At 39.5% G+C, this 27938-nt stretch overlaps 2 pseudogenes and 4 gene segments (V, D, J or C); 5 read left to right on the top strand and 1 right to left on the bottom strand.

Moving 5' to 3' along the window:
- Positions 1-20877, top strand: part of LOC146609177 (Ig kappa-b4 chain C region pseudogene) — a 63003-nt pseudogene extending 42126 nt beyond the window's left edge. Inside the window, exon 2 of the transcript XR_014905090.1 lies at positions 20317-20877. The product of XR_014905090.1 is annotated as an Ig kappa-b4 chain C region pseudogene (transcript). The remainder of the gene's footprint in view (positions 1-20316) is intronic.
- The window catches only part of LOC146609171 (Ig kappa-b4 chain C region-like), a 103909-nt gene that overhangs the window by 41746 nt on the left and 34225 nt on the right, over positions 1-27938 (top strand).
- LOC146609179 (Ig kappa-b4 chain C region-like) lies at positions 14-435 on the top strand. The segment is given in 2 exon segments: positions 14-38; positions 110-435. Coding segments are annotated over 2 exon segments (351 nt in total).
- LOC146609178 (Ig kappa-b4 chain C region pseudogene) lies at positions 7905-11632 on the top strand (annotated as a pseudogene).
- On the bottom strand, positions 23009-23490 carry LOC146609176 (Ig kappa chain V region K-25-like). The segment is given in 2 exon segments: positions 23009-23331; positions 23439-23490. Coding segments are annotated over 2 exon segments (375 nt in total).
- Positions 23806-25814, top strand: LOC146609175 (Ig kappa-b4 chain C region-like). The segment is given in 2 exon segments: positions 23806-23837; positions 25496-25814. Coding segments are annotated over 2 exon segments (351 nt in total).

Genomic DNA, 27938 nt, shown 5'->3' with positions numbered 1-27938 from the left:
CCTGTCTGTTACCATGGTTACCAAGCTCAGAGAGGGAAGTGAAACATCTGGAGAGCAGTTTCACCCAAACTCCCAGTTTCTCTAACATCTATTCTCTCTCTCTCTGCAGTGGGTCGAGTCCCCCCCTCCCTGACCGTGCTGGCGCCCTCTAGTGAGGAGCTGCAGCAGGGGAAGGCTACAGTCATGTGTGTGGCCAACAAGGGCTTCCCCTCAGACTGGAGGCTGTCCTGGAAGGTGGATGGAAGAAGCAGCAGTGGAGAGGAGAGCAGGAGCCCCGGGGCGCTGCAGAATGACGGCCACTACAGCTGGAGCAGCACCCTGAGGCTCCCTGCAGACCAGTGGGAGAAGGTGGGCTCTGTGACCTGTGAGGCCACCCAGGGCTCCCACACTCCACTCTCAGAGACTCTGATGACAGACCAGTGTTCCCAGTCCTGAGCTGACTCACTGGGACTCTGATACTGGCTTTAGTCTGCAGCTTCTCTCAGTCTGCTCCCTCTGTGTCTGTATTGCTTTGATAGTTTTCATGTTTTCATGCTTGTGGCACTGTTGATGGTTTTAATACTTCAAATAAAAACTGAGGTCTTCAAATAGTGGTTTTCATGTGTTTCCATTCAGCTGCTCTTCTGTCTGATAATCATCCTTCAGGTTCAGCAGTGATGCTTCCATACACTGAACATTTAATTTTCACTGTAACTCTACACTTCAAACCCTAAATGAAAAAATGAAAAGAACTAACGAAAAAGAAAAGAAGAAAACAATAAAAATAAATAAAAACACAGCCACCAGCTGCTCCCTGCTTTTAAAAAAGTTATTAATTATAATTACTAGTTACTTCTTCAATAAAGTAACTGAGTTAGTAACTGACTTACAATATTCTAAAAGTAATTAATTACTTGAAAAGTAACTATTGTGTTACTTAAAAAATCCAAAAAAAAACCCCAAACAAAAACATCTAACCCTCTGGGGTCCAGGGTATAATTGGCCATTTTTAACTACTTTTGATTTTCCCTCCACATTTCACCTTTAAAAACTATTTATTTGCCTTGTTTGGTATCATTCTTTTCAGCACAGCCTCACGTGCCTGAATATACAGTCATGTTTTCATTTTGACAAACTGTATTAACAAAATTAATCTAAAATCAGACAAAAAGCATAAATTCTGAGTGGAAAAAGTTATATTTTTTACTGTAACAACTACAAACATCTTTAATGAATCATATTTCATAACTTTAAATGCAAATATAAATGGTCAATTTTAAAATCATATGCACAAGTTTTACAAACAACAAAGTTATTTGCATCCATTTACCTTTTACCCTTTTTTTAAATAACCATTTCAAACTATTTACAGAACAATCAGCTGTTCTGATTTCAATACGATGCCACACAAATTATTTGTGCCACTCCAAAAACATAATTTCTGTCCACTATAAAGGAGAACATCACAGCCTGATACCTGCAGGTCTGACAGCAGCAGGTGTATCACTCCTGTTTCTGTTGACTTGGATGAGTGACGAAACGTTTCTCCCACTGAAAACGCTGCGTCCAGATGAACAGAATCAACTTTTGGAGAAAAAGGCAATAAATGAATAAATAAAATCACATCCATCAGCTGCTCCCTACTGGAACTACTTTCAAAGATTGTTGTAGATGCATTATTTTTCATTTGTGATTTTCTTTAATGAATACTTCATATTAATTAATGTTTGATCTGTTTGAAAAGGGCTCAAGGTTTTTAAGTGATTTTCTTAAAAAAAAGAAAAAAAAAGAAGAAGAAGCAGAAAAAGAAGCAGGCTGAATTAGACATTAGTCTTTTCAGTTTGAGAACATTGTTTCTAGCTTTCATAATACAAAGATAAAATATTTAAATGATTGCTTTTACTCATTGCTTGTATCGATATTCTCTGATTTGAAGATAATTAATTTTAGCAATAAATATGTATTTGGCCATAAAGAACTGATGATGTTAACAGTTATAAAATGGTATTAGAACAACATATAAACCTATTTTTAAAATTATCAAAATATTCTATAAAAATAAATAATGTGTGTTTCTGAGCAGCTGTCAGTTCAGATGATCTTTTTTCTCAGTTCCTCTCCAGCTGTGTGAGGTTTTTGTACGGCGTTGTATCACTGTGTGAACGGCCACGTGTTATAGTGCTGACAGTAATAAACTCCTGCATCTTCAGCCTGAACTCTGCTGATAGTCAGAGTGAAGTCAGTCCCAGATCCACTTCCACTGAAACGATCAGAAACTCCAGACTGACGGCTGGTAGCATAATAAATTAAGAGTTTGGGAGATTCTCCATCCTTTTGAAGGTACCAGTGGAGGCATGAGCCAACACTTGAACTGGCTTTACATCTGACGGAGACAGTCTGTCCTGGAACAACAGACTGAGCTGTAGGAGTCTGAGTCAGGATGATTTCTCCTGATGAACCTGAAAACATGAAAAATAGGAGAAGTTTAGAGAAAGATGATCAAACATCTAAACATTCGAGGTTCATTTCTTTAACACGGAGAACAGATGGAAGAAGGTCAGTGCTGCTGGTTTCAGAGTTTCTCCATCATAGCAGAACATCATTGTGGTGAACCTGGCTGCATGCTGAAGCAAAGTTTTCACAGAGAGTCTGATAGGTTTTGTATTGTTGATTGTCATTTATGCTTAGAAACATTTACTCATATATGCTTAGAAGTATATAATCAATTGTAGATTGAAAGAATGTCTCATCTTAAGAGGTCTGTAACAACTCTGTGTAGAAGGGAGTGCATTCATTCCTCTTCAGAGTATCCTGGCATAAATCACACTCCCTAGGAGAGTTTATCTTTTCTTAGTGATTTATGGTATAGCAAGCACACGTATATTTCTTTAAGTATAAGAGCCTTTTGTTAGATGGACCCAGACGTCCTGGCACCAGCTTTGGGGAGTCTTCACAGGGTCACATCTTGACCACACACACACACACACACACACACACACACACACACACACGCAAGGTACTCTTTGTGTGTATGTAGACGTCATATGTTAACGAACCTATGCATATTCATGTAACCACAATAAAAGGAGTGCTGTGGGGAACCTGGCTGAGAGTCTGACGGAGGCTAGGTGGTGGGACGACACTTGGCCCCAGCCAGATTTCCCTCATGCATGAGTAAACCAGCCTGCTTGTGTCTTGCTTTGCAGTGTAATTATATTGTCTTCAACGTTCCAGCGGATAGGTACAAGCTACAAACCTACACCACTACACCACACATGAGGGGCAGAGTTTCACTGTGTGTGTATATTGCAAATGTACTTCTTGCATGTATCTGGTGCATTTATATTGGGTCCACACACTTCACAGCGCTTCTTTTTTTCTGGCCGCAATCTATGTGAAAAGATAAGGATTATTTTTCTAGAGTCAAGCCTGCTGAAGACAGTTTAAACTCAAAGGTAGAATTGTGTGAATTTATAAGCTCATCAATAGAAATTTGGAAGCCTAAAGAAAACATGACATGAGACTCATTCTGACGTCAACAGAGTGACAGGAATCCTTGTTGATGGCTGCTTGGCTTGAAATGCTACTGATTTAGCATCAGTGTGTGAGCTAATGATAGTGAAGCTGTTTATGAAATGTGTGCCTGAGCTCTTCTGTGGCTGATCTAAATGAACAGAAGGTCCTCTTTGCAGAAGGCAGATGAGTTCACACTAATGCACTAAGTGACTTTATTCATCCTGAACTCTGCTCTGATTGGCTGAAAGCTGCTAACATGCAGGCTAAAGGCCTCACTTTCAAATGTTTGTTGTCTGAACATGAAGACAAGAAAAAAATGAAAAACTCTGGTCTCATAAGAGCTGAATGTAAAACTGGATATATTTGACTTTACACTGATTCGATTTCTGGTTGGAAATTATTTATTTTTCCATTTAAAGTTGGATTTATTTATTAAAAGGAAAACTGGAGAACCACGCTGACACTGAACTGACTGAGAGTCGTGTTTGTTTTCTTAAAAAGAATCATTTTAATAATCTTTAGAAATCGTTGAGCTTCAGGGTGACTGAGGATTGAGATTTGCTTCTTTTATTTAAAGACAGTGTGTCTGTGATCCATTATGAAGCTGAGGTCAAAGTTCATGAACAAGCATCTTCTAACTACTCAAAGATTCACAGCAACAACTGTGTTAGTTCAAGATTCCCTGAGTTTTGAGTGGGTAGAAAGAAGTTTCCACCATAATAATCATTTAATAGTGAACTTTAGATTTCTGAGTGATATGATGAAAAATTCAGTCCCTTCATGAAATTGTGTTTGTGCTCATTGAACTGTGTCAGTCTCTGCTGCAGCTGGAAGTTACTGCAGTTTCTGTTCAGTCTGACTGAGGGAGGTTTTTGTACGACTGTTTTTCACTGTGTGAAGAGCTCCCAAGTGCTAGATGGGAATTCTCCTTTACAGTAATAAACTGCTGCATCTTCAGCCTGGACTCCACTGATGGTCAGAGTGAAGTCAGAGTTTGATCCACTGCCTGTAAAACGAGCTGGAATCCCTGATGCTCGAGTGCTAGCACGATAAATGAGCAGTTTAGGAACTCCTCCATCTTTCTGTTGGTACCAGGCTAAAAAGTCGTTGTTATAAACATCCTGACTGGTCCTACACTTGATGGTCACAGATCCTCCCACAGCAGAGCCCACTGCTCCAGGCTGAGTCACTGGGACCTGAGGTTTGGACTCTGAGGATACAGAGACAAAAACATAAAGCAGCTTCATGGTTTTGTGGGCTTCATTTCAGAGGGACAGATGTTGATAGAGGAGAGGAGTTTGATTCTCTGGACTTTACCTGTGAAGCAGCAGCAGAGGAGAGTCCAGATGAGGACGCAGATCAAAGTCATGTTTTTGATGAGGAGGATTTCTGTGGCTTCTGTTGTGATGAAGCACAGCTGTCAGTCATCCAGTGTTCAACTCTCAGGACTATAAACTCTCCCAGAGCACTGGAGCATGGTGCTGCTGATGCAAAGTGCCTCTCTATGGAAATGAACTGACTCCAGCAGGACTTGTTTAAAAAAAGTTTTTCACAGCATATTTAGCATGTGACACACATGAACCCTGTAGAATTTATAGACAGTTAAAAAATGCTCTTTGAGCACAAAATCTCCAACGGGAGATTGATGGACATTTAGATCGACTGTAAAATTGACATGCAGTTGTTCGCACTAAAGGAAACCACCATCATTTCATGTGGCTACCATATCGGCGCCAGCTGTGGTCTCAAGGCTGGAGCTGACCAACAAAAAACTGTTTCTGATGACAGACTCTGTAGACTCTTCGTTCCCATCCTGTGTCCCCCATCCTGGATTCCAAACACCTTTGAACGCTTATCTCCAAGGCTGAGGTCGAACGGCGGGTCTAGTCCCAGCCCATGCTGCAGGACCGGATGTGCTGTCTACACCGACTTACTCTCACCCCTTACTCATGCCTGTTTCTTGTCATGTGCTTCTATGGTGTATTAAGATTCATGTGCTTTTGTGCTGAGGTGGTTTTTTTCTGTCCTCAAACTGTTCACCCATCAGGAGCTCAGTCTGGGTGGAGCTTTTTTCTCCTTCTCTCGCCTCATGTTGTGTATCCGGTCTTTAAGTCGTTAGCCATGTCTGGGCCCAAACTCCGCTGCAGGTCCTTAAGTCAAATGATCACTGCAGTATTACTGAGAGTTAAAAAACTTTATAAATTCTTTCATCTTTAATAAAATGATCAGTGTGGCTGCTCTACCAGGTATAACAATTAAGTTTAACATCCGGGCATCCATGAAAACAGAATTTATATTTAGACTTCCATCTAAATATATTACACCATGTTCTGACTGAGAGATTTATGAAACAAATTAAAACGTACAGCTCTGCTATCACTTCCAACATAAACAAAGACAGGAAAGTAAACAGCAGTGACGTTTGTAGGGTTACTGAAGTTGGACTACCTGGTATATAATGATGTGCTACGTGATCGCTAGCCCGACAAAGCTATGTTAGCATAACATAAACAGTAAAGCTGGAGGACGAACGCTAACGGAGGACTTTTTTCCACTCGATAAAAGTTAATGTGAGGGTTCCCAATGGTTAGGGGCAAATGCAATCACATGGCAGGATGCTGTAAACGGACTAAACGTCAGTCCAGTTTTGCCAACTTAGCGACTTTGTAGTCGTGTTTTTAGCAAGTTTTCAGACTCCCTTAGCGACTTTTTTTCTAAAAAGCGACTAGCGACAAATCTGGCGACTTTTTCTGGTGTTAGGGAAAAATATAACTCGACCCCTACAGTGAGGGGATGTGAACGCTGTATGAATTTGAACAGATGTGTTAGAGCTCACCTTTATCCTCCTGTATCATCACCATCATTGACACTGAATGAGGGGACATAATCATAATTATAAGACTTTTTATTCCCTGGCTTTTAACTCTGTGGGTAACTGACATTTTTTATTGTTTTTTAACTTTATTGCTATGTCTGGTTTTATTACTATGTGCATATTAGTATTGTACAGCACTTTGGTCTACCAGGTGTGTTTTTAAAGTGCTATATAAATAAATAAATGATGATGATAAGACTTTAGAAAAAACAGGAGAATCAGTGCCAAAGAGCACCGAAGGTTTTATAATCAATGTTGACTCAACAATGTAAACAAACACTTGTTCAGTTTTTGCTCTTTTGTTGTGAGTTACTTACCTCACTTTGTCACTGCAGAATGATGTCATGGAAATTTCATTAACAGTCCACAGACACGATGAGATGTAGCCAACACCTTTTAATTCCCAAGCAGGTGAGAGAGAGGACATTCAGTGGGGCACTGAAACGCAGTCTCTAAGGCTACGTCCACACTAATGCGTTTTCATTAGAAAACACATCATTTTCTCTCTGTTTTGGCGTCCCGTCTACACTGAGACAGCGTTTTCGCTCAAGGAAAATGCTGTGCTCTCGTAAACGCATACATTTGAAAATGGTGCTTTCGCGTCGCAGTGTGGACAGCGAAAACAGAGACTTTCTAAAACGATGACGCATGTTAGTCATGTGATGCAGTCATTTGACCAATTAAAGTAAGATAGCGGAGGGCATTATACAGCAGTTGTTTTGTTTGCTCTATTAAGACTAATATCAGTCTGTACATGCTCCAGATTGCTTTTCTTCAAATTCTTTAACTCTTACTCGCTTTTGCAACTTTGTACTTTTGTTTTACTCGCAGCAACAACTCCACCTCATTGTTAGTCCATTTAAAAAACTCGGTGCTTTTCCTCAACATTTTGCCGCGACGTTTAAAGAGCTGGAAAGTAAATATGTGGCAGACAGTGTCATGATTCGGCTGTGTAGCAGGCAGGAGAGGACCCAAACGCACACTCACAGGGACACGGGGAATAAACTCAGAGAGCACAGCTTTATTGCTGGAAAGGCAGATCACGGGTAATACAAAACTAAGCTGGGAAAAACTAAATATAAAGCTCACCAAGAAACACAGGGAGAATCACACACAGCATGAGGGAGAATGTGACACCGAACTGAGGAAGACGCAGACATAAATACACAGAGGGTTAACGAGGGAAGTGGGAGCACACGGGGAACACAGCTGACACAGATAACCATAACGAGACAGGGCAGGAGTGAACACAACATGACGCATACTGACGAGAGACTGTCAAAGTAAAACAGGAAGTACACGGAGGTTCAGACAGGAGGAGAGAGAGCACGGGGAAAACACAGACATAACGGGCTGGGGAAAACATGGAATAAAACACAAGGAGAGACGAGGGCTCACAGATACACAGGGGCACACAGGAGGTAACCAAATAAGGAACATCTTAACTAAATAACCTAGGAACCAAGGCATAAATAGGGAACAAAATACAAAACACACAAAAACTAAGAATACTGGGCCAACATGGCCCAGGACCATGACAGACAGAAATGAAGCAGGTCGAATCTTCCTGCGTTTCACACATGCTTGGACCCGCAACTCTGTGAAAACAACTGAAAACCCTAGTGCGGACGCAGAGTGTTTTCAGATGAAAACGCAGTTTTATCTGGGCTATCTGGGCTAGTGTGGACGTAGCCTGAAGATGAATGGCACAGCCCTCTTTAAATACAGTCAAACAGTTGTTGTTCACACCCTTGTCCCGTCCGAGAGAGTTTAGAACCTTGTCTCCTCTTCCAGTGTCACATAGAGACTGCTCCTTGCCTCGTCCCCACATCCTCAAAGACCTGATTAACAAAAGACTTCACCACCTGTTGAATTCTCCCCCTCTGGGTGTCACCAACTTTCTCACGATGCCTGACTTTGTGCAATAGAGTTAAAGCTGAATGCTTCCCCACATGTGAACCTTGAAGTGACCCAAGAGTGATATTACTAAAACATGTGACAAATTCATAAAATAAAAGAAATTTCCAGCACATTCCCACTCTTTGGATTACTCTGCTAATCACATCAATAACAGACTTTTCTTTTCTGACATTCTGTATATATTACATCAACATTTTTGTTCATCTCCAATTATCCTCATAGCCTAAACTTCCATATGCAAAAGATAACAATAATGATTAAAGGAAAAAGCTTCCCAAAAATGTCAAATTACACATGGACACATGATGTTCATTCAATAGAAACTGTGGTTAAGATAATTGGCGTACTAGAAAAGCAGTGGTAGTTCTGACCGCTGGTATACCACAACTTTATGCTTTCAACAGCTATCGTTAAGCGACCTAGCTTGTATGAAGCTTATTTGATATTTATATAGTGATCCTCCAGCTTCCAACTGTATTACCCTTCCATGTGACCAATGACCATTCACACAGCAGTCGCTTTCTAAAACGTCAGATATGTATCGGATTCAGTACCACAGACAAAAGTGAACTAGGTCGGATTTGGAAAATATTGGATTTGTGCTGTTCTGTCATACCATGATCGGATATGAGTCGCTTAGGGTCAAAAAAGTTGGATTTGATGCACTTTCGCCTGCAGTGTGAACGTAGCCTTAGTCTTGCTGTTCAGTGCTGGCTCAGTACCGTTGTATGTTTGTGTCCTTTGTCAATATATATGCATCTTTGTATGGAGTGGATCAGCCAGTTTATCAGAGCATCAAACACAAATATATCTGATTTTTCTATATTTATGAATATAGTCTCTAAAAATGTAGGAAATCAACAAAGTCTTCATTTACACTGATGCATATTAATTAACATTTACATTTCTGTAAATTGGATCCACTGTGTTATTCTCAGATTTTGATATCAGAAAAAGTCCCAAGAAATCAAAGTCAAAAGTTTTACATTCCAAATAAATTATTCATTATTTAAATGTGATGCACTGTAATATTTTCAGTTTTCACACGAGCTGACAAAATGATACAAACAGTGAATGATTTTGTTGAGTTTGTTTGTTTCAGAGTCAGAGAGCCGCGTCTCTCTACAGTCAGAGGTTTTTGTACGGCGCCTCAATGAGTTTGTATCACTGTGGTACACGTTCGGTGGAGGAACCAGACTGGATGTTAACTGTAAGTACATTTCCTCAGGTCCTCCAAGGTTTGGAGGCCTATCTCCACCCATCACCACTTCCCCTGCCAGTGGCGGACTCCCTCAGGTGTCGGTGCGTTGGTGGTTCTTTGTGTCTGGGGGTGGGCGTCCAGGTACACACCGGCTCACTCCTTGGCGGCCGCTTATCGGGGCCTGGAACCTGGGGCTCGCTCGGTCCACTTCGGAGGTGGGGTGCCCCCGGCCTCTCGGCCTGGGGCTCGGTCACTCAGGCACAGCTGGCTGCCAGCGGAGCTCACGGGCGCGTCACTGCAACCCCCCCTGGCTTCTGCTCCGCGGCTGCTGAGTGAACCCTCATCTGGGACTCTCCTCAGCTCTTGCTGGGACAGTGGCGCGGCTGCCCCTCTGTTGGTTTTCCATGGTCTCTTGTGTTCTGGGGGCCTCTGGATGTCTGGAGTTTTGATCTCCTCCATACCTGCTTCATACCCTGGAGGACGGGGCTGTGGCCCCCCCACACTCCCTAGCAGATCGTTACATGGAGAAACCTTTGGAATACAAGCACGCTGATCCACACAGGTATGCACACGGGTGTTCACTGCTCGTAGACTTAAATTACACCTTTCTTGGCTGCTACTTCGAAGCACATCTGTCCTGCGTGCTGCACAACAACATTGAATATTTAGTATTTACTGCTGTTTACACTTAGCTAGATTAATGCGATGGTGTTGTGTTTAGTATGTTGCTTTGTTTTTTTGCTTGTTTTCTATTCTTCTCTCAACAGGTGATCCAGGAGATTTTTATTTTTTTTTCTCCCCCCCTTTCTCACTGTCCCTCTCCCCTTCTGTTTTTCCTTTCCTTCCTCTTTCTTTCTCCCTTTCCTATCCCTCACTCATGTCTGTCCCGTCTGTAACATCTGAAAATAAAATATAATAAATAATAAAAACAAAGATCGACCAAATGGACCAATACGGCAATGCCGCGATGATCCATTTGGCAAAGTAAATCCATTGAGTATCCTTGTTGGTCTTCAGACAACAATTCTGACGGCTAAAGAACCAAATGGGACAGGCAAAAAAAAAAAAAAATAAATAAAAAAAAAAAATAACTGTAAGTACATTTCACTCATTTATGAAGCTAAAACTTGTATCATTAAGGTGAATTTCATTTCCTTCTACATAAATACTTCATGTTTCTCATGAATATAAAATTTAATATCAGTGTAAATTTTGAATTTAGACGAAAATCGTCTTGTGCATTTATTTTTACTGGAAATTAAACTTTTAAAAGTCTTTTTTTTCTTGAAGGAAAGTAGAAAAAGTTTATATATTTTACATTTCCATAAAAGTTTTGTCTTCAACCTTTTGCTGCAAATAATGTGACATCCATTTAAAATTAATAGTTCTAAACGATTTAACATTATTAACGACACATTAACAGTTTGCTGTCTGAGGTTTGCTGAGTTTATGAATTTTAAAGTGTGAGTAAGTACAGTTATCTTTATTGTTCCAAAATAGAGCAAAACAGGTGCTTCTTTCTTTTTTACATAATAAATTGTTTATGACAAAATTCTCACATTTTAATATTTTGTTTGTTTTCTAATTATAAAACTAATAAATTATTCAAACATAACACACACGAGAACATCAGAAGTCAAAGAAACGGTTTAATATTTTTATCTTTGGTACTGAAACTCGTCTGTTGCCATGGTACAGCAGTGAAGCCTGTCTGTTACCATGGTTACCAAGCTCAGAGAGGGAAGTGAAACATCTGGAGAACAGTTTCACCCAAACTCCCAGTTTCTCTAACATCTCTCTCTCTTTCTGCAGTGGGTCGAGTCCCCCCCTCCCTGACCGTGCTGGCGCCCTCTAGTGAGGAGCTGAAACAGGGGAAGGCTACAGTCATGTGTGTGGCCAACAAGGGCTTCCCCTCAGACTGGAGTCTGTCCTGGAAGGTGGATGGCAGTGGCAGCATCAGCTGGGAGGAGAGCAGGAGCCACGTGGTGCAGGAGAACGACGGCCTCTACTGCTGGAGCAGCACCCTGAGGCTCCCTGCAGACCACTGGATGAAGGTGGGCTCTGTGACCTGTGAGGCCACCCAGGGCTCCCACACTCTGGTCTCAGAGCCACTGATGAGAGACCAGTGTCCCCAGTCCTGACCTGACTAACTGTGACTTTCATGCTGGTCTTACTTTCACACTGCTTTTTTTTTTTTTTTCCAATTTCTTCTCTCATTTCTCATTGCTTTGTTTAAAGTTTAAAGTTTGTTTAAAGTTTTAAAGAATAAAAAAATATCTATATTAAATAAGAATCGAGTGTTTGTCTTACTTTTGTGGTGATGTCAATATTAAACTCTAAATAATGATTTCCAGGGTTCTAATTGGAAGCCAGTGTGCTATCTGTAGTCTATATGAGTCAGTAGAATTAAGTCACTTTCAATACATGAAGTTAAGCAAAGTTTATGTTAAAGAGTAAGTGCGAAGGGGAATTGAGAGACACTGCCATTACTAAGCAGGATATTAAAGACATTACATATATGCAAATTCATTGCATGCTGTGTAATGAAATGTTTCAGCATGTTGCAGTTTGTTGTATAAAACACTGAGCAGGTGGAGCAGAAAAGTGCTGTACAAGAATGAGTCTATTCTCGTGATCAGTGTTGGGGCAGGTATTTTAAGAAGTAATTTAATATACAGAGTTTTTTTGTTAAAAGTATTCAGTACGTTATTTTGGTGGGTTTTTTTCTGTAAAATCACCTGAAACACAACATGTCATAACTGTCATTTAACAATATGAACTTGTAGGCTACAGTCTCTCACACCAACATAAATCCCTATCCTAATGACGACACACATATTTTCTTTCTCTTGGCATTTAGGTATATGAATACCTGTCAAGGGTCCTTGACATACAGGTCTCCGACTCGGAGGACAAAAATTAATGTCCTGTGTCTTAGGAGGGCAGGATTGCTTTGCTTTTTCATTATACGATGCTTCGCAATATTGGTTTTGCCTAACAACCTGTTTTTGACTCCTAAATTGTCATTAATGCAACCGCTCTACATAACAGTCAGTGTAACTGATTATAAATCTTTTATTCATGAACCTACACATTACGCTTTATTTACTAGTTGTATGTATTTTAACAGAGCAAGAGGTGGACCACACGTTTGAAGAGCTGCTGGTCTTTATAACTGGGGCTGACTTACTTCCACCACTGGGGTCCTGCAACATAGACTTTTATGATCAGGAGTCGGGGATACGCATCGATGTGCAGCTTATCCCTGTATCTTCCGAGACGTGTTGCATACGAGGATCAATTTAAAGATCTTATGAACACTGCATTAAAAGCATTCCTGGGATTTGGAAAGCTGTAGCTGCATTTACATGAACTGATGCTGGAAAGCTGTGGTTAAAACCTGTGGCCTTTTGGGAGGAAGTTGTGTTATTCTAAGTGTTCTGAAATGGGATTGCTCCTGGGCTTCTTCAAAATTGTACATTTTAAAAGTGTTTAGTATAAAAGTTTTTTGTTCTTACAAATGTGACTGTATATAGTTGTATTTATAGTCCCGTTAAGACAGGTGGGGTATGCATGCAACAAGCCATGCACCAAAAAGTGATGCTCAGAAAATGCTTCAAGTATTGGAAGGAAAATAACAATTCATCTACAAATGTTCTTTTGAAAGGTTGTTGTGCAGTCATGTTTAAGTATTCGGTTATAATATACTGCATAGTTTCTTGTTGCTGCGTTGTGTTTGTGTTGTTGTTGTTTTTTTTGTTTTGTTTTAAATGTGCAATAGCTGCCTAACAAACTTTGAACTGAAAGACGCTGACTTTTGTAAAATAAAAGTATTGTAATGTCAGTTCTCATGGTGTCTCTTTACCAATTAAAGTTGAGGCTCACCTGTTACTGCCAAATACTGGTGTTGGGATCCACTGACGAGGGCTGTTCAGTACACAGGTATGTGCTTAAGTCGAGGTAAACAGTTCAATAAATTTACCTTCATCTGTTCTCAAACTGAGAGCTCAAGATTCCAGCTCAACTCAATTTGTTCAACTGCTTTCAGGAACAAAGCAGTTTTAACTCCTAAGTTTAAAGTCAGAGTTGGTTAACTCTGAGATTGGCAGCTGACCTTTGACTATAACCTGTTTAAATATTAATAACTCAATTTGAGGAATGTGAACATGTGTCAGTGCTATTATTAGAACACATACTAATATACACAGAGGGTAACGAGGGAATACACCACAGAAGGCAGACACAGCTGAACCTCATCAGACATGACGAATACACTCACACAGAACGCAGAATCCAAATAAAACAGGGAACCAGAGAATAGCTCTGAGACACGGGTTGACAGAACATAAGGAACAGAGGGACGAAGAGATGCGACTGGAAAACAGAAAATAAATGAAACGAATCATATTAATAATCAAAAAACATGAATAGGAAGTCAACAGGTCTTTGGACCATGGCAGTGTTGAGGAGCAAAAAAGAGAAAATCTAAAAACCTGAGAAAGTAAAGATGGAAATTTGATCATTTGACTGATTTGGACTATTTGCTAAATTGTGCAGAACAGAAACAGAAAATGTAGCCTTGTGGGGCCGACCGGGCAGGCACGGAGACCATGACACAGATAATTATAACTCACTGACTTTTGCTGAGTTCATTTAGTGTTAGAATTTTTTTCTTACAGAAATATGATTTTTGATAATGATCGATATTTAGAAATTGAGATTTATTTGAGCTGGTATGAAGCAGAAGTCAAAGGTCATAAATGATTTGTTAAAAATAAATGATATATTTCCAACTTTTTTTCCTTTAGCAACAATGACATTTTCACTCTGTGTGTGTGTGTGTGTGTGTGTGTGTGTGTGTGTGTGTGTGTGTGTGTGTGTCCTCAGTGAACTGTATCAGTCTCTGCAGTATCTTCCAGCTGCAGCAGTCACTTCAGTTTCTGTTCAGTCTGACTGAGGGAGGTTTTTGTACGACTGTTTTTCACTGTGTGAACACATACTGACTGTTAGGGTAGTGATAACTCTGACAGTAATAAACTGCTGCATCTTCAGCCTGGACTCCACTGATGGTCAGAGTGAAGTCAGAGTTTGATCCACTGCCTGTAAAACGATCTGGAATCCCTGATTCTCGAGTGCTAGCAAGGTAAATGAGCAGTTTGGGAACTCCTCCATCCTTCTGTTGGTACCAGGCTAAATAGTGGATGCTGAACAAAGCATAAACATTCTGACTGGTCCTACACTTGATGCTCACAGTTGCTCCCACAGCAGAGCTCACTGCTCCAGGCTGAGTCACTGTGATCTGTCCTCTGGACTCTGAGGACACAGAGACAAAAACATAAAGCAGCTTCATGGTTTTGTGGGCTTCATTTCAGAGGGACAGATGTTGATAGAGGAGAGGAGTTTGATTCTCTGGACTTTACCTGTGAAGCAGCAGCAGAGGAGAGTCCAGATGAGGACGCAGATCAAAGTCATGTTTTTGATGAGGAGGATTTCTGTGGCTTCTGTTGTGATGAAGGACAGCTGTCAGTCATCCAGTGTTCAACTCTCAGGACTATAAACTCTCCCAGAGCACTGGAGCATGGTGCTGCTGATGCAAAGTGCCTCTCTATGGAAATCATCTGACTCTTTTGCTGTGAGTCAGTTTGCTGCATTGACTTGGAACCAGTTGTCCTCTTAGAGTGAAGGGTCACTGAAAATGTATTAAAGTTGCTCTAAGAAGTCATCACTATCCCCTAATTACATATTTATATCCTGATGGTTTAGTCTCTTCTTTTTCATGCAAATGTATTAGACAGAGCTCTCTGTCACATCCAATGAGGGAATATGTTTGGGAAAAATAATTTCCATCCCTTCATTCCTCGTATACCACGGAGACTCTCTCACATCAGCTGTTTTCTCTACATTTATGTCAAACGGATTTTTTTCTGTAAACAAGATTACAAAACTACATCCTCATATGATTCATTTTGAAATTTGTACCACATTAGTTGTTCTTTGGGTTCATTAACTTTGCTTTATTCAAATAAAACTTTTTATTTGTAAATATATAAACTCTCTCATATTTGTATTTAGTCAGTTATTGCTTCGGATTTATTCTGGTCATGAATGAAAAGTACATGAAATATATTTTATAGCAGTGAGTAGCTGTAGTACTTGTTTCCTCTAATTCCTTCAGTCTCATGTATGATCCAGACTTTAAATGATCTCAGAGAAAAATGTTTCAGTAAGTGTTCCCATATCTGTCATGCTGTATAGTCCTGCCTACATGTAGGGGGAAGAATGAAGAAGTCATCACATAAAACCACATAAAATCCTACCAGGACAAAGACAAGGCAACTGTCTGCTGCTTTTTCTCACATGTTTCTTTGTCTGAAGTTTATATATTAACATGTGTGTACAGCAATGTGAGTGTTGTGAAGCTCTTCGTGTTTCTTTAAGAATATTTCAATCATTCTGGACTCTTGAGGAAACAGAACAAGTTCATGCTTGATGACAAAAACAACACATTCTGGAGCCTCATAGTTCTGCCTCTAGTTTCCTGTGATGGGTCGAGAACATCTCTGTATGTTCACGCCTTCAGTGGAAGCAGGGTGGACATTCAGAGGACCAGCATTTAGAGCTGGGCGAGTCTCCTCAAGCCAGACTTCCTGTACTGGGGCCGACTGGTCGAATCTACATTGTAATGCAGCACGAGCGATGAGCCGTCATTGCAAAGGGACAATGCAACAATGCAATAAACTGGATCATCACCTTCATATTTATCAACATTCATGAGTTCTTTGCACTGACTGTTTAAAGGTTCAATATTAGTGTTTAAAGGGTGTAATATGAGGCTAATCATGTGGATACTTTCAGCTGGACTGTGATCTATAAAGAAATGTTTTTATTTTTCTCTTTTAGGACAAAATATAAAACCTTACAGTCAATATGGACAAGAAATAAAAAAAAATGTGTGACACTGTGTCCTGACTGGAAACTGAAAGGTTCGGCTGTTTGTATTTTTGTTATCTGTGTTGTTTGTATCTGTGTGTGTCCTTGTATAAGGTTTAGAAGTTTTGACAGTAAACAATATGTTCAATAATTATTAAACATACAGGAGGAAACTTTAGCTTCTATATGATTCTGGTTGACACTGAGATTTTCTTTTCCATAAATATAAATGTTATAAAAGGACATTTTGAGCATCGTCTTGTGTTTTTGTGTTGCTGACTGTGAAGGATTCTGATGCTGATCTTTGTCTTCATGTGTGTCATTTTTAAGTGTGAGTAGCTGAGACGTGTGTGAAGTTCAGGTGAAGAACTGAACATTTTCTCATTAGGTGTCACAGCTCAGTTCATGTTGATATTTTTGGAAATGAGATAAAATGTGGGATCATGATGGGACAGAGATGGATGCTGAGAAACTGATGCAGAGAAATTTCCTCGAATCATTCATTTTAAACATGTTTTAGTGTCACCTCAGTGTGTGTGTGTGTGTGTGTGTGTGTGTGTGTGTGTGTGTGTGTGTGTGTGTGTGTGTGTGTGTGTGTGTCCTCAGTGAACTGTATCAGTCTCTGCAGTATCTTCCAGCTGCAGCAGTCACTTCAGTTTCTGTTCAGTCTGACTGAGGGAGGTTTTTGTACGACTGTTTTTCACTGTGTGAACACCCACTGACTGTTCAGCCAGTGAGCACTCTGACAGTAATAAACTGCTGCATCTTCAGCCTGGACTCCACTGATGGTCAGAGTGAAGTCAGAGTTTGATCCACTGCCTGTAAAACGAGCTGGAATCCCTGATTCTCGTCTGCTAGTGTAGTAAATGAGCAGTTTAGGAACTCCTCCATCTTTCTGTTGGTACCAGGCCAAAAGATGGTAGCTGCTATCAACACCAACATCCTGACTGGTCGTACACTTGATGCTCACAGTTGCTCCCACAGCAGAGCTCACTGCTCCAGGCTGAGTCACTGTGATCTGTCCTCTGGACTCTGAGGACACAGAGACAAAAACATAAAGCAGCTTCATGGTTTTGTGGGCTTCATTTCAGAGGGCCAGATGTTGATAGAGGAGAGGAGTCCCGTCCCGTCATTATGTTAATGTCAGTCAGCTGTTTCCCCATTTGTTCCCACTTCCCCATATCACCTCCTGTATACAATACAATACAATACAATTTTATTTATATAGCACATCTAAAAAAACACAGCTATGCCAAAGTGCTTCTCAGAACGAGTTAGAGCAATAATAAATACAAAACACAAAATACAAAATACAAATAAAATATACTAACAGGCGGGTGACATAACTAACCAATAATACACCAGGCGTAGTAGGCACAACCCGAAAGGCTGAAGGTTAACCCTTTACAGCCGATCGGAGCGGGCACGCTCTGTTTTGCGTAACTATTTTTAAATCCCGGTAGCTCTGCAACCAAGTAAGCTAGCGCAATAATTTTTTTTGCATATGAAACTGGAGGAGTTGTACTTACATCTTATGCCATCAGCTTGTCCTAGGTCACAGTTTCCTTCCACATATAGCTTTGCAAAAACTGCATAAAAATCACTTGCAGCAACAAAAACATGATATTCCAGAAACACGCTTCGCCGATCCATCAGCTGTTTGTAACACTTCCTACGTCCATCAGCGCGAACTATCACATGACCGCATGACCTGCCCGAAACCGGAAGTGACGTCATATTGCGGAAATGTAGTTTTTTACGATCGGGGCCTTATGAGCTTGTGTTTTACTTGTTATGTGTTTTAAAAAGTTATGTTTGACTTTATGACTTTCTGTGTCATTTCTGGGATGCTTAAGACTCATATTGCACTGCTGGAAATAGTTTATTTTGATGCATATGCTGTTATTTTGCAAATTTGCACTATAATATTTATTTTCGTTTTTCCTGCAGTGTATAAAAATTGGTGTATTTCAAAAATAAAACTATGAAGACACTCAAAATAAATTTCCTGTGGTGCTAACTGTAACGTGTTATTTCTGCTAAAACCTGAACTTAAATGTGTATATGGTGTTTATCTGTTTTTCTCTCTGTTTATTCTGCCTCCAAGCCAGAATTGCAGGGTTAGGTTTTTTTTGTCCTTGCTACATTTGGAGCGCTTAGGCCTAATAAATTATTGTTAAACCATCTGCTGTCTCTGCTCTGGGTTTCTGCGCCTGAGTTCAGTTCAGTACAGACCACTCGGTCCCGTGGCAGTAACAGCATTGTTTATACTTCTTACTTCAAAATAAAAAGCTTACAGTTGCTATTAACATTAATGTATTACCCTGTAATCAATAATATTTTTATACATTTTATGCATTAACCCTCTGGGCTCTATCCTGGCCATTTGTGGCCACTTCACTTTTCTTTTGACTACTACACTGCAGTGGACCAAAAGAATGGTGCAGGTTTGATCTTAATGTGGTTATGGCGTTAACGTCATTTTAACAAGATTAACGCTGACAGCACTATTTTAGATTTTTCTAACTCTAAAATACACAATATATCACAGCCATAACCTTTTGGTTACTGAGGACCAAAACTGGATAAAAACTCTAAAATAAATGCAAATTACATTTTTGGAAAATTGTTTTATTGTGTTTCATTCATTTTTATTTCATAATTATAATAATAATATGTCGTGAAATTATGATTTAAAGAATTCATATTGGTGAGTTTGTTTGTTTCAGAGTCAGAGAGCCGTGTCTCTCTACAGTCAGAGGTTTTTGTACGGCGCCTCAATGAGTTTGTATCACTGTGGTACACATTCGGTGGAGGAACCAGACTGGATGTTGGAAGTAAGTCAAACTTAAACCGCTTTTACTTTAACAGATTTCTTTCTTGTAATTATCTTGACTTTTCTGTTCAGTGTGCCAGAAAAAAACTCGGTAAAATAATTTTCCAATCAATTTTCATGAAGAAACAAAGTTAGCTTCAGAATAAATGTTAAAATGAATATTAACAAATGGTATAAAACATCAGAGTGGACTTGAGGATATTTTACATATACATACATCTGGTTAAGTCTAGAGAGCTTTTAGTTTTAATTCAGTCTGTTAGAGTCAGAGAGCCGTGTCTCTCTACAGTCAGAGGTTTTTGTACGGCGCCTCAATGAGTTTGTATCACTGTGGTGGACTTTTGGTGGAGGAACCAGACTGGATGTTGGAAGTAAGTTAATTAAACTGTGTTTATTATTAAATATTGTATCATTTTATTTAATAACTATTTGTTAGGCTGCTTAGATGAGACAAAAGTATTTTTTTTATTTAAAATAATTTAGTGTTTGATGTTTGTCCTTTTTACTGGACTAATTCAGATGAGCTCTGCGAGTTTCTCTTGTTTAATCTACATTTCTGTCACAGTAAAATGTAGACAAGAGTAAACTTCATCATCTTATGATTAGTTTGTAAATTTCCACCACATCAGCTGCTGTTTGGATGAGTCAAAGTTTGCTTTCTGATGTTTTTATCGTGTCAGATGTTTCAGATTTAGTTTGAAATCATGTGAGCTGTTCAATAACATTTCAAATCTACATGAATGAGTAGCTGCTCTGTGCTTGTGTCCACTAATGTCTTCAGTCGTCCATGATTTAGACTTCTAATCATTTTAAAGCCAAACTTCTGCTGTAAATGTTTCCACATCTGCTTCTTTTATTTCCAGTGTAGTTTGAACATATTTCAGCTCAAACTGTGTGATGATTCTCTCTGTGCTGATATGCATGAGAGGTTTCTTAAAGGGAAGTGAAACAATGTGTGAGTGAATGACTGGTGGAGCAGAAAAAACACCTGACAGAAACTTCTTAACGGAGAAATTCAAATTGTGGTTCCTGTTCTCTAAGCTGATTTGTGTTTCCTAGGTGATACCCGCCCCGCCCTGAAGGTGCTGGGTCCCTCCAACAAGGAGCTGGAGCAGGGGAAGGCCACGCTCATGTGTGTGGCCAGCAAGGGCTTCCCCTCAGACTGGAGTCTGTCCTGGAAGACGAGCGACAGCAGTGGCAGCAGCAGCATCAGAGGGGAGGAGAGCAGGACTCCTGGAGTGCTGCAGAATGATGGCCTCTACAGCTGGAGCAGCACCCTGACGCTCACTGCAGACCAGTGGGGGAAGGTGGGCTCTGTGACCTGTGAGGCCACCCAGGGCTCCCAGAATCCGGTCTCAGAGATACTGAGGAGAGACCAGTGTTCCCAGTCCTGATGTCAATCACTGAGTCTTTCATGCTGTTTTTCTTCTGCGTCTTTGAGTCTTCTTCTTTGCAGATTTTTAAAAAAGCATCAAACAGTCATGTTTCCATCTCATAATGACAACAATCAGAGCAACAATCTCCTCTAGTTTCATCCTTTTGTGTCTGTTGTAAAGCTGATATTTCAAACTCTTAAAAGAATAAAAATGTACCAAGAAAACATGTTCTTTGACTCTGTGAGTTTAATAAATGCACATTAAAAAATTAAGATTTTGTAATATTTGTAAAACAGACCAAAATAAAAATGTAAACAGACACATCAAGTGTAATGTGCAGTGAAAATGGTTAAATATATTTTTTAATCCACATATTAAATATTTCTCTATAAGATGTTGAGGTCATGTCAACCATAGATTATCTGTGTGCTCTTCATAATTTCTAGTCTCAAAGCTGTTTTATGATCTACATTTTAATCTGATCTAAAACCTAATAAGTAAATTAAAGAGCAGGGTGTCATCTGTATGATTAAACAGAGATCATTTAAATCAAGTTTAAGTGAAGATTTACTGAAGTTTGATTAATGAACTATTTGGCAGTGAAACTCTGATGAAGCAACAAAGCAGAGAAGAGTCTAGAAGCTGGTGGTGGCAGAGGTGAAGCAGGTGGAGACTTAGCTGAGGATCTCTAATTGTCAGGATGAGGTGGAGATAAGGAGATTTAAAGCACACAAAACAGAGGCTGAGTAACTCACAGAAGGCAGCGAGACAATAACTGGACTCAAATAATGACGACAGAATTGAGCTCGACAGTGGACACGATGTTAAGAACAGACTAACAGAACAAACACAGGAATGCAGGCAGATGAGAGACTACAGGTCTGCTTTAATCAACTTATATAGAAGTTAATCTCTTCTAGTGTTCACAGCAAAATGAGAGAAACTCACTTCACTAAACTTCTTAACACAAGAAAAAGACCACAGTCTGTCAGGAGGATGATAACATCTTATTTTCATTGGTTTCAGATTTTTGTACGACTTTATATTAATGTCACACTTTTAAGCATTAGTAAGATATTATTTTAAAGAGAAACATTTTAGTTCTTTGTTCTGTCTACATTAATACTTTGGAAACTGACTAAATAACTGTAGGTTTTTACAACAGTAACAGTGATTCGTTTGTGCTGGAAATATCCAAATGAGGCTAAATCTTCACTGAACACATTCCCTACAAACACTGTTATAACAGCCTGCTTGATTTGTTAATCAGCAGAATATCAGAATATTATAGACACTAGTTGTGATGTGACTACAATGATTTTCTGGATTTGTGTGATGAAGGACTGCAGCTGAGCTCCACAGAAGCATCAGTTTAATATTTAACAGCTTACAAATAGAAAAGAGCTGCTCATCAGTGCAGAAACACTGACAGCAGTATTTGTATTTCTAATGACAGCTTGTTATATTTTACAACTTGGATTAATATAAAAATCTTTAATGAGCAAAAACAACATTTTTTTTCTTTGTGGACCTTCCAGCTACGTCTTTTCATCTGAACTTATTGTTATAAATGTAGAAACTAAGAATGAGTCAGACTGATGGGCTGCAGAGAACATCAGTCATCTAAAAATAATGTTAATGTGTTAAACATCTGGAGCCAGTGTTGTGTCTGTATTCTGTGACTCATTAAACATTTATGTTTTTATTCGGGGACACCACTTCATTTCTTTTTTCATGTTACTAACAACGTATTCAATAAGTTTATGAATGTTAAACTGTGAGTGCACACAAATGAACTTCCACAGTAAATATTAAAGTAATCGTTCCTCCCAGTCTTTTAGTTTGTTCTGCAGCTGTTGCTTCAGATCAGTTCCTCTTCAGCTGAGAGGTTTTTGTACGACAGATTTTCACTGTGTAAACAGAGTGTTTGTTTTTGAGCCTCAAATTTATGTTTAGATTATTTAAATTAAACTTTATTTTTTATGTTGAGCTGTATGATATTTATTGATTTTATTTTCATATATTTTAACATAAAGGTCTTATTTTACTGATAACTGTTAAAATTTAACAAATCATAGATGATACTATGGTGGTTCTAGTATGGAATGGAGGTCAAAGGTCACAATGAGTTTTGTCTATAACTATTCGACTTGTTGAACATGTTGACTGATTTTTACTTAATTTTTAGGGAAAAGAGAAAAAGAAACTATTTTTAGATTGGAAGAAAATGTGTGTGTGTGTGTGTGTGTGTGTGTGTGTGTGTGTGTGTGTGTGTCCTCAGTGAACTGTATCAGTCTCTGCAGTATCTTCCAGCTGCAGCAGTCACTTCAGTTTCTGTTCAGTCTGACTGAGGGAGGTTTTTGTACGACTGTTTTTCACTGTGTGAACACCCACTGACTGTTGATAACATGAAAACTCTGACAGTAATAAACTGCTGCATCTTCAGCCTGGACTCCACTGATGGTCAGAGTGAAGTCAGAGTTTGATCCACTGCCTGTAAAACGAGCTGGAATCCCTGATTCTAGAATGTCAGCATCATAAATGAGCAGTTTAGGAACTCCTCCATCTTTCTGTTGGTACCAGGCTAAATAGCTAGAGAGAAAAACATCCTGACTGGTCGTACACTTGATGCTCACAGTTCCTCCCACAGCAGAGCTCACTGCTCCAGGCTGAGTCACTGTGATCTGTCCTCTGGACTCTGAGGACACAGAGACAAAAACATAAAGCAGCTTCATGGTTTTGTGGGCTTCATTTCAGAGGGACAGATGTTGATAGAGGAGAGGAGTTTGATTCTCTGGACTTTACCTGTGAAGCAGCAGCAGAGGAGAGTCCAGATGAGGACGCAGATCAAAGTCATGTTTTTGATGAGGAGGATTTCTGTGGCTTCTGTTGTGATGAAGGACAGCTGTCAGTCATCCAGTGTTCAACTCTCAGGACTATAAACTCTCCCAGAGCACTGGAGCATGGTGCTGCTGATGCAAAGTGCCTCTCTATGGAAATCATCTGACTCCAGCAGGGAGTGGGATCCATCTGATGATGCGAAATGTTTGTTATAAATAACAAATTTTTCAAAACATATTGTTATGGAAATTGAATTAACAAAGTCCACAGACACAGTGAGCAGTAGGTAACACCTTCAAATCTCAGCGCATGTGTTTTATTGAAAGGAAGAATGGTTTTCATCCTTCCAGTCGAGCTCAGAGAGTCAGAGCATGAATGCAGAGGAGGTGATCAGACACTTTATTTTGAATGATCTTTTTCTCTCCTTCGACATTGCTTAATAACCTTTGTGTCTGCGTTTATCAGGGGATCTACTGGAAATATATCTACTCTTTTTTTTTCAGTATTTATGAGTGTTTATTTTATTAAATAATCCCACTATCCAAAGTCTTTTATATCTTAAAATCCCATAATTTAGAAGAAAATGAAGGACTTATTTTTTGAATTCTAGAAAGTTTTGCCACTCACTATGTTATTGTGAACTTTTGATTTTGTGAAACATTTAAAATAAATGAAGAGATTCTAGAAAACCTAAATAAAAATTAGTTAGTTATAGGAATACTATCAGCAACTGACGCTGGCTTTACTCTGATACTGGTTCATATACAGTTAAATAATTTTGGGTGAGAGGTTAACCCTGACCCTAGAGGTTAACCCTGACCCTAACCCAGAGCAAACATGTTGTTCAGGTTATTTGTTCTTCTGTTTGATCATCATCATCATGCTTCTCTCTTTTTCAGTTTTTTGGGACATTTTACAACAAGGTGGATTCACAATTTACGGCCTTATTTCAAAATATCATCTTGTTTCCAAATATCTAATTATTTATTTAAAAATGTGCTAAAAGGTTTATTTTGGGGGTAGAATATCCTGTTAGAAGACCAGTCGATAATATTTGTCTCATTTTAAAAGCCAGTTCTCAAAGCCAGTTTAGCTCCTCTGACACAAAGCTCAGTGCAGAAACCTGGGTTCAAGTCCGACCCCGATCCTGTTGCTGGAATTTAAATAAATGTACTGTTTATAAAACTTTGTTGTTTATATTTGTTTTCATGTTGGCCGACAAACTGGACAAACAGTGAATGATTTTGTTGAGTTTGTTTGTCTCAGAGTCAGAGAGCCGTGTCTCTCTACAGTCAGAGGTTTTTGTACGGCGCCTCAATGAGTTTGTATCACTGTGGTGGACTTTTGGTGGAGGAACCAGACTGGATGTTCACTGTAAATATGTTTAACTGTTTTATGAAAGTAAATTACTTTTATTTAGTTTCATTTTATGATTCTAGAAATTACTACTTTAGAACAATATGAATTATATATAAATGAAAATATGAAATATGAGCTGGTTATTTAATGACTTCAGACAAACTAAATGTTTGACATTTTCTGTCTCTGGAAGTAACTGCAAATTATTTGTCATCCATTTATCTTGATCTGTCAAAAAGATTTCAATTAATAATTACATATTTAACAGATTTGAAGAGTTTTATTGTCTACTTCAGTGCAGTTAATACTTATCTTTCTCAAAAGGAGCAAAAATTCATTTTTGTTAGTTCTCTGTCTGTTTCACATATTTATTTGTTGAAAGTAAGAAGAATAAGAAGAATAAGAAATGTTGGTAGTTTTATCAGAGGTAGTTTGTTTTTTTTAACTGTTAGATTAAGAATGAGTTTATAGATGGGGATATATTGAAAAACAACACAATGTTTTAAGTTGTTTGTACTGTAACTCGTCTGTTGCAAGGGTTCAGCTGTGATGCTTGTCTGTTTCCATGGTTACCGAGCTCAGAGAGGGAAGTGAAACACTGAAGACCAGTTTCATTTAAACTGTCAACTTCTTTAAAATGTATTTTCTTTCTCTCTCTGCAGTGGGTTTAGTCGCCCCTCCCTGACAGTACTGGCCCCCTCCAGTGATGATGTGCTGAAACCGGAGAAGGCTACACTCATGTGTCTCGCCAATAAAGGCGTCCCCTCAGACTGGACTCTGTCCTGGAAGGTAGATGGAAGAAGCAGCAGTGGGGAGGAGAGCAGGAGCCCCGGGGCGCTGCAGAATGACGGCCTCTACAGCTGGAGCAGCACCCTGAGGCTCCCTGCAGACCAGTGGGAGAAGGTGGGCTGTGTGACCTGTGAGGCCACCCAGACTGTTGTCTCAGACATAATAAGCAGAGACCAGTGTTCCCAGTCCTGAGCTGACTCACAGGGACTCTGATACTGCTCTCTCTTTGTCCTCTTGGTCTGATTATTTTCTTTTTGTCTTGTTGTAATGCTGATGAATTTATTAGCCCAATAAAGATTAATTCAAATATTTTCATGTTTATTGCCTTCTTTACTCTTTCATGCGTTTGGAAATTTCCTGCAGGTTTGTGTCTTATGCAAAACGGACATTTATTGTCACTCTTACAAAATATTAATGATCATTTTAAATCATTGATATCTGTTATTGGTATTTGTGTAATTTATGAATAAAGTTTGCAGACTACTGAGAAAAATCCACCTTAAATTGTTCATCAATGGATCAGTTGATGCTTATGGAATATAGGCTTTGGTACATGACTTCACTCCTTATATTTACATTATCTACCCAAACAATTTTCTTTCATTTTATTATGTACTTGTAATAACTGCCTGTGTAAAATTATCAGTGGTGCAGCAATAAATGAGTAGCCTCTCTATATAACATAGGATTTACATGTATTCATAATATTTATTTTTCTCTTTGAAATATGTTGATTCCAACTTTTTCGACTTGTGACAAAATTCTAAAACTACTGACATTGAAATAATTTAGCAGTTAAATCACAAATTTTTAACTTGTCAAAAATATTTAATAGTCGACTGTATTTTTTTCCCTAAACTATAGAGTTGAAAACGTGTGATACTGCTTCTATTTTCATTTTTTTAGTTTGTATCACTGTGGTTCACGATTGGTGGAGGAACCCGACTGTGAAACTTACATCCAACATCCCAAGTAAAAGCTGTTTTATACATTTTAACCCTTAATTTATTAATTTATTTTCAGTTAGGAAAAAAGACCCAAATGTTTAAACTGACATGTCTCATCTCTGTAAGCCGTCCACAGCTCTACAACATGTAACTAATTGGAAATTGAAATTGAAAGCCTTTATTGTCATTATATATAGTATAACAAGATTAAAACAGCTCTATAAAAGTGCACTTGTGCTTTAGCACATTATACAAACTATACAACAATTTATCTACAGACTTAATATAAATATAAATACACAGTACAGTATTACATGACAGAGACAGACAGGCAGAGAATTGATGATATTTCAGTGCAGATTACTTTTTCTGCAAGTTTGAGTTGAGTATGGTGATAGACTCAGGGACAGCTTCTTCCCCAAAGCTGTTTGTTCTGGCCCGTATGGATATGAAGCCCCTGCCAGAGGGCAGTAGGTTGAAAAGATGGTAGCCGGGGTGGAGAGTGTCCTTTAACATGTTTCTGGCGCTGCTGAGAGAACGGGAGTTGTTGATGGCAGACAAGGAGGGCAGGGGGCAGCAGATGATTTTATATGCTTTGTTTACCACCCTCTGCAGTCTCTTCTTGTCTGCCTCCATGCAGCTGGCGTGCCACACTGCGACTGCACAGGTAAGCAGGCTCTCGATGGTGGATCTGTAGAAGGTCACCAGCAGTGGGGCGTTTAAATGCTCCTTCCTGAGCACCTTAGGAAGTGTAGCCACTGCTGGGTTGTCTTGACTAGGGCCGTGGTGTTAGCTGACCAGGAGAGGTCTGCAGAGATGTGGACGCCAAGGAATTTTGAAGGACTCCACTCACACGATACATTCTCTGTTGACATGCAGGGGGGCAGTTCTGTTCCACCTGAAGTGCAGGATGAGTTCCTTGGTCTTGGTGATGTTAAGTGCCAGGTTGTTTGATGCACACCATTCTCCCAGTCTCAGGACCTCATCTCTGTCAGCCGCCTCATTTCCCCCTGTGATCAGCCCCACCACATTTGTGTCATCAGCAAATTTGACAATGATGTTCTCTGGGCGGACGGGACTGCAGTCAGATGTGTGGAGGGAGTAGAGTAGCGGGCTCAGTACCCAGCCGGTGCTGAGAGTGTGAGGGGAAGAGAGGTGAGGACCCAGTTTCATCTGCTGGGGTCTGTTGACCAAGAAGTCCTTTATCCAACAGTAGGTGGGTGGTAGGAGCCCCAGGTTTGCTAACTTGGTTATCAAAATGTCTGGTATTATTTTATTAAATGCTGAGCTGAAGTCGATGAAGAGCATTCTGACATAGCTCCCCTGTTGTCCCAGGTGGGTCAGTGCTGTGTGGGAGCAATGGCTATGG

Source organism: Diplotaxodon limnothrissa, linkage group LG22, assembly GCF_057381915.1.
Source record: "Diplotaxodon limnothrissa isolate DT_005_m linkage group LG22, D_limnothrissa_male_GT1.1, whole genome shotgun sequence".
In the NCBI taxonomy this organism is placed as follows: Eukaryota; Metazoa; Chordata; class Actinopteri; order Cichliformes; family Cichlidae; genus Diplotaxodon; species Diplotaxodon limnothrissa.
Note: the sequence above shows the minus strand (reverse complement) of the source record. Positions and strands in the feature narration are given on the sequence as shown.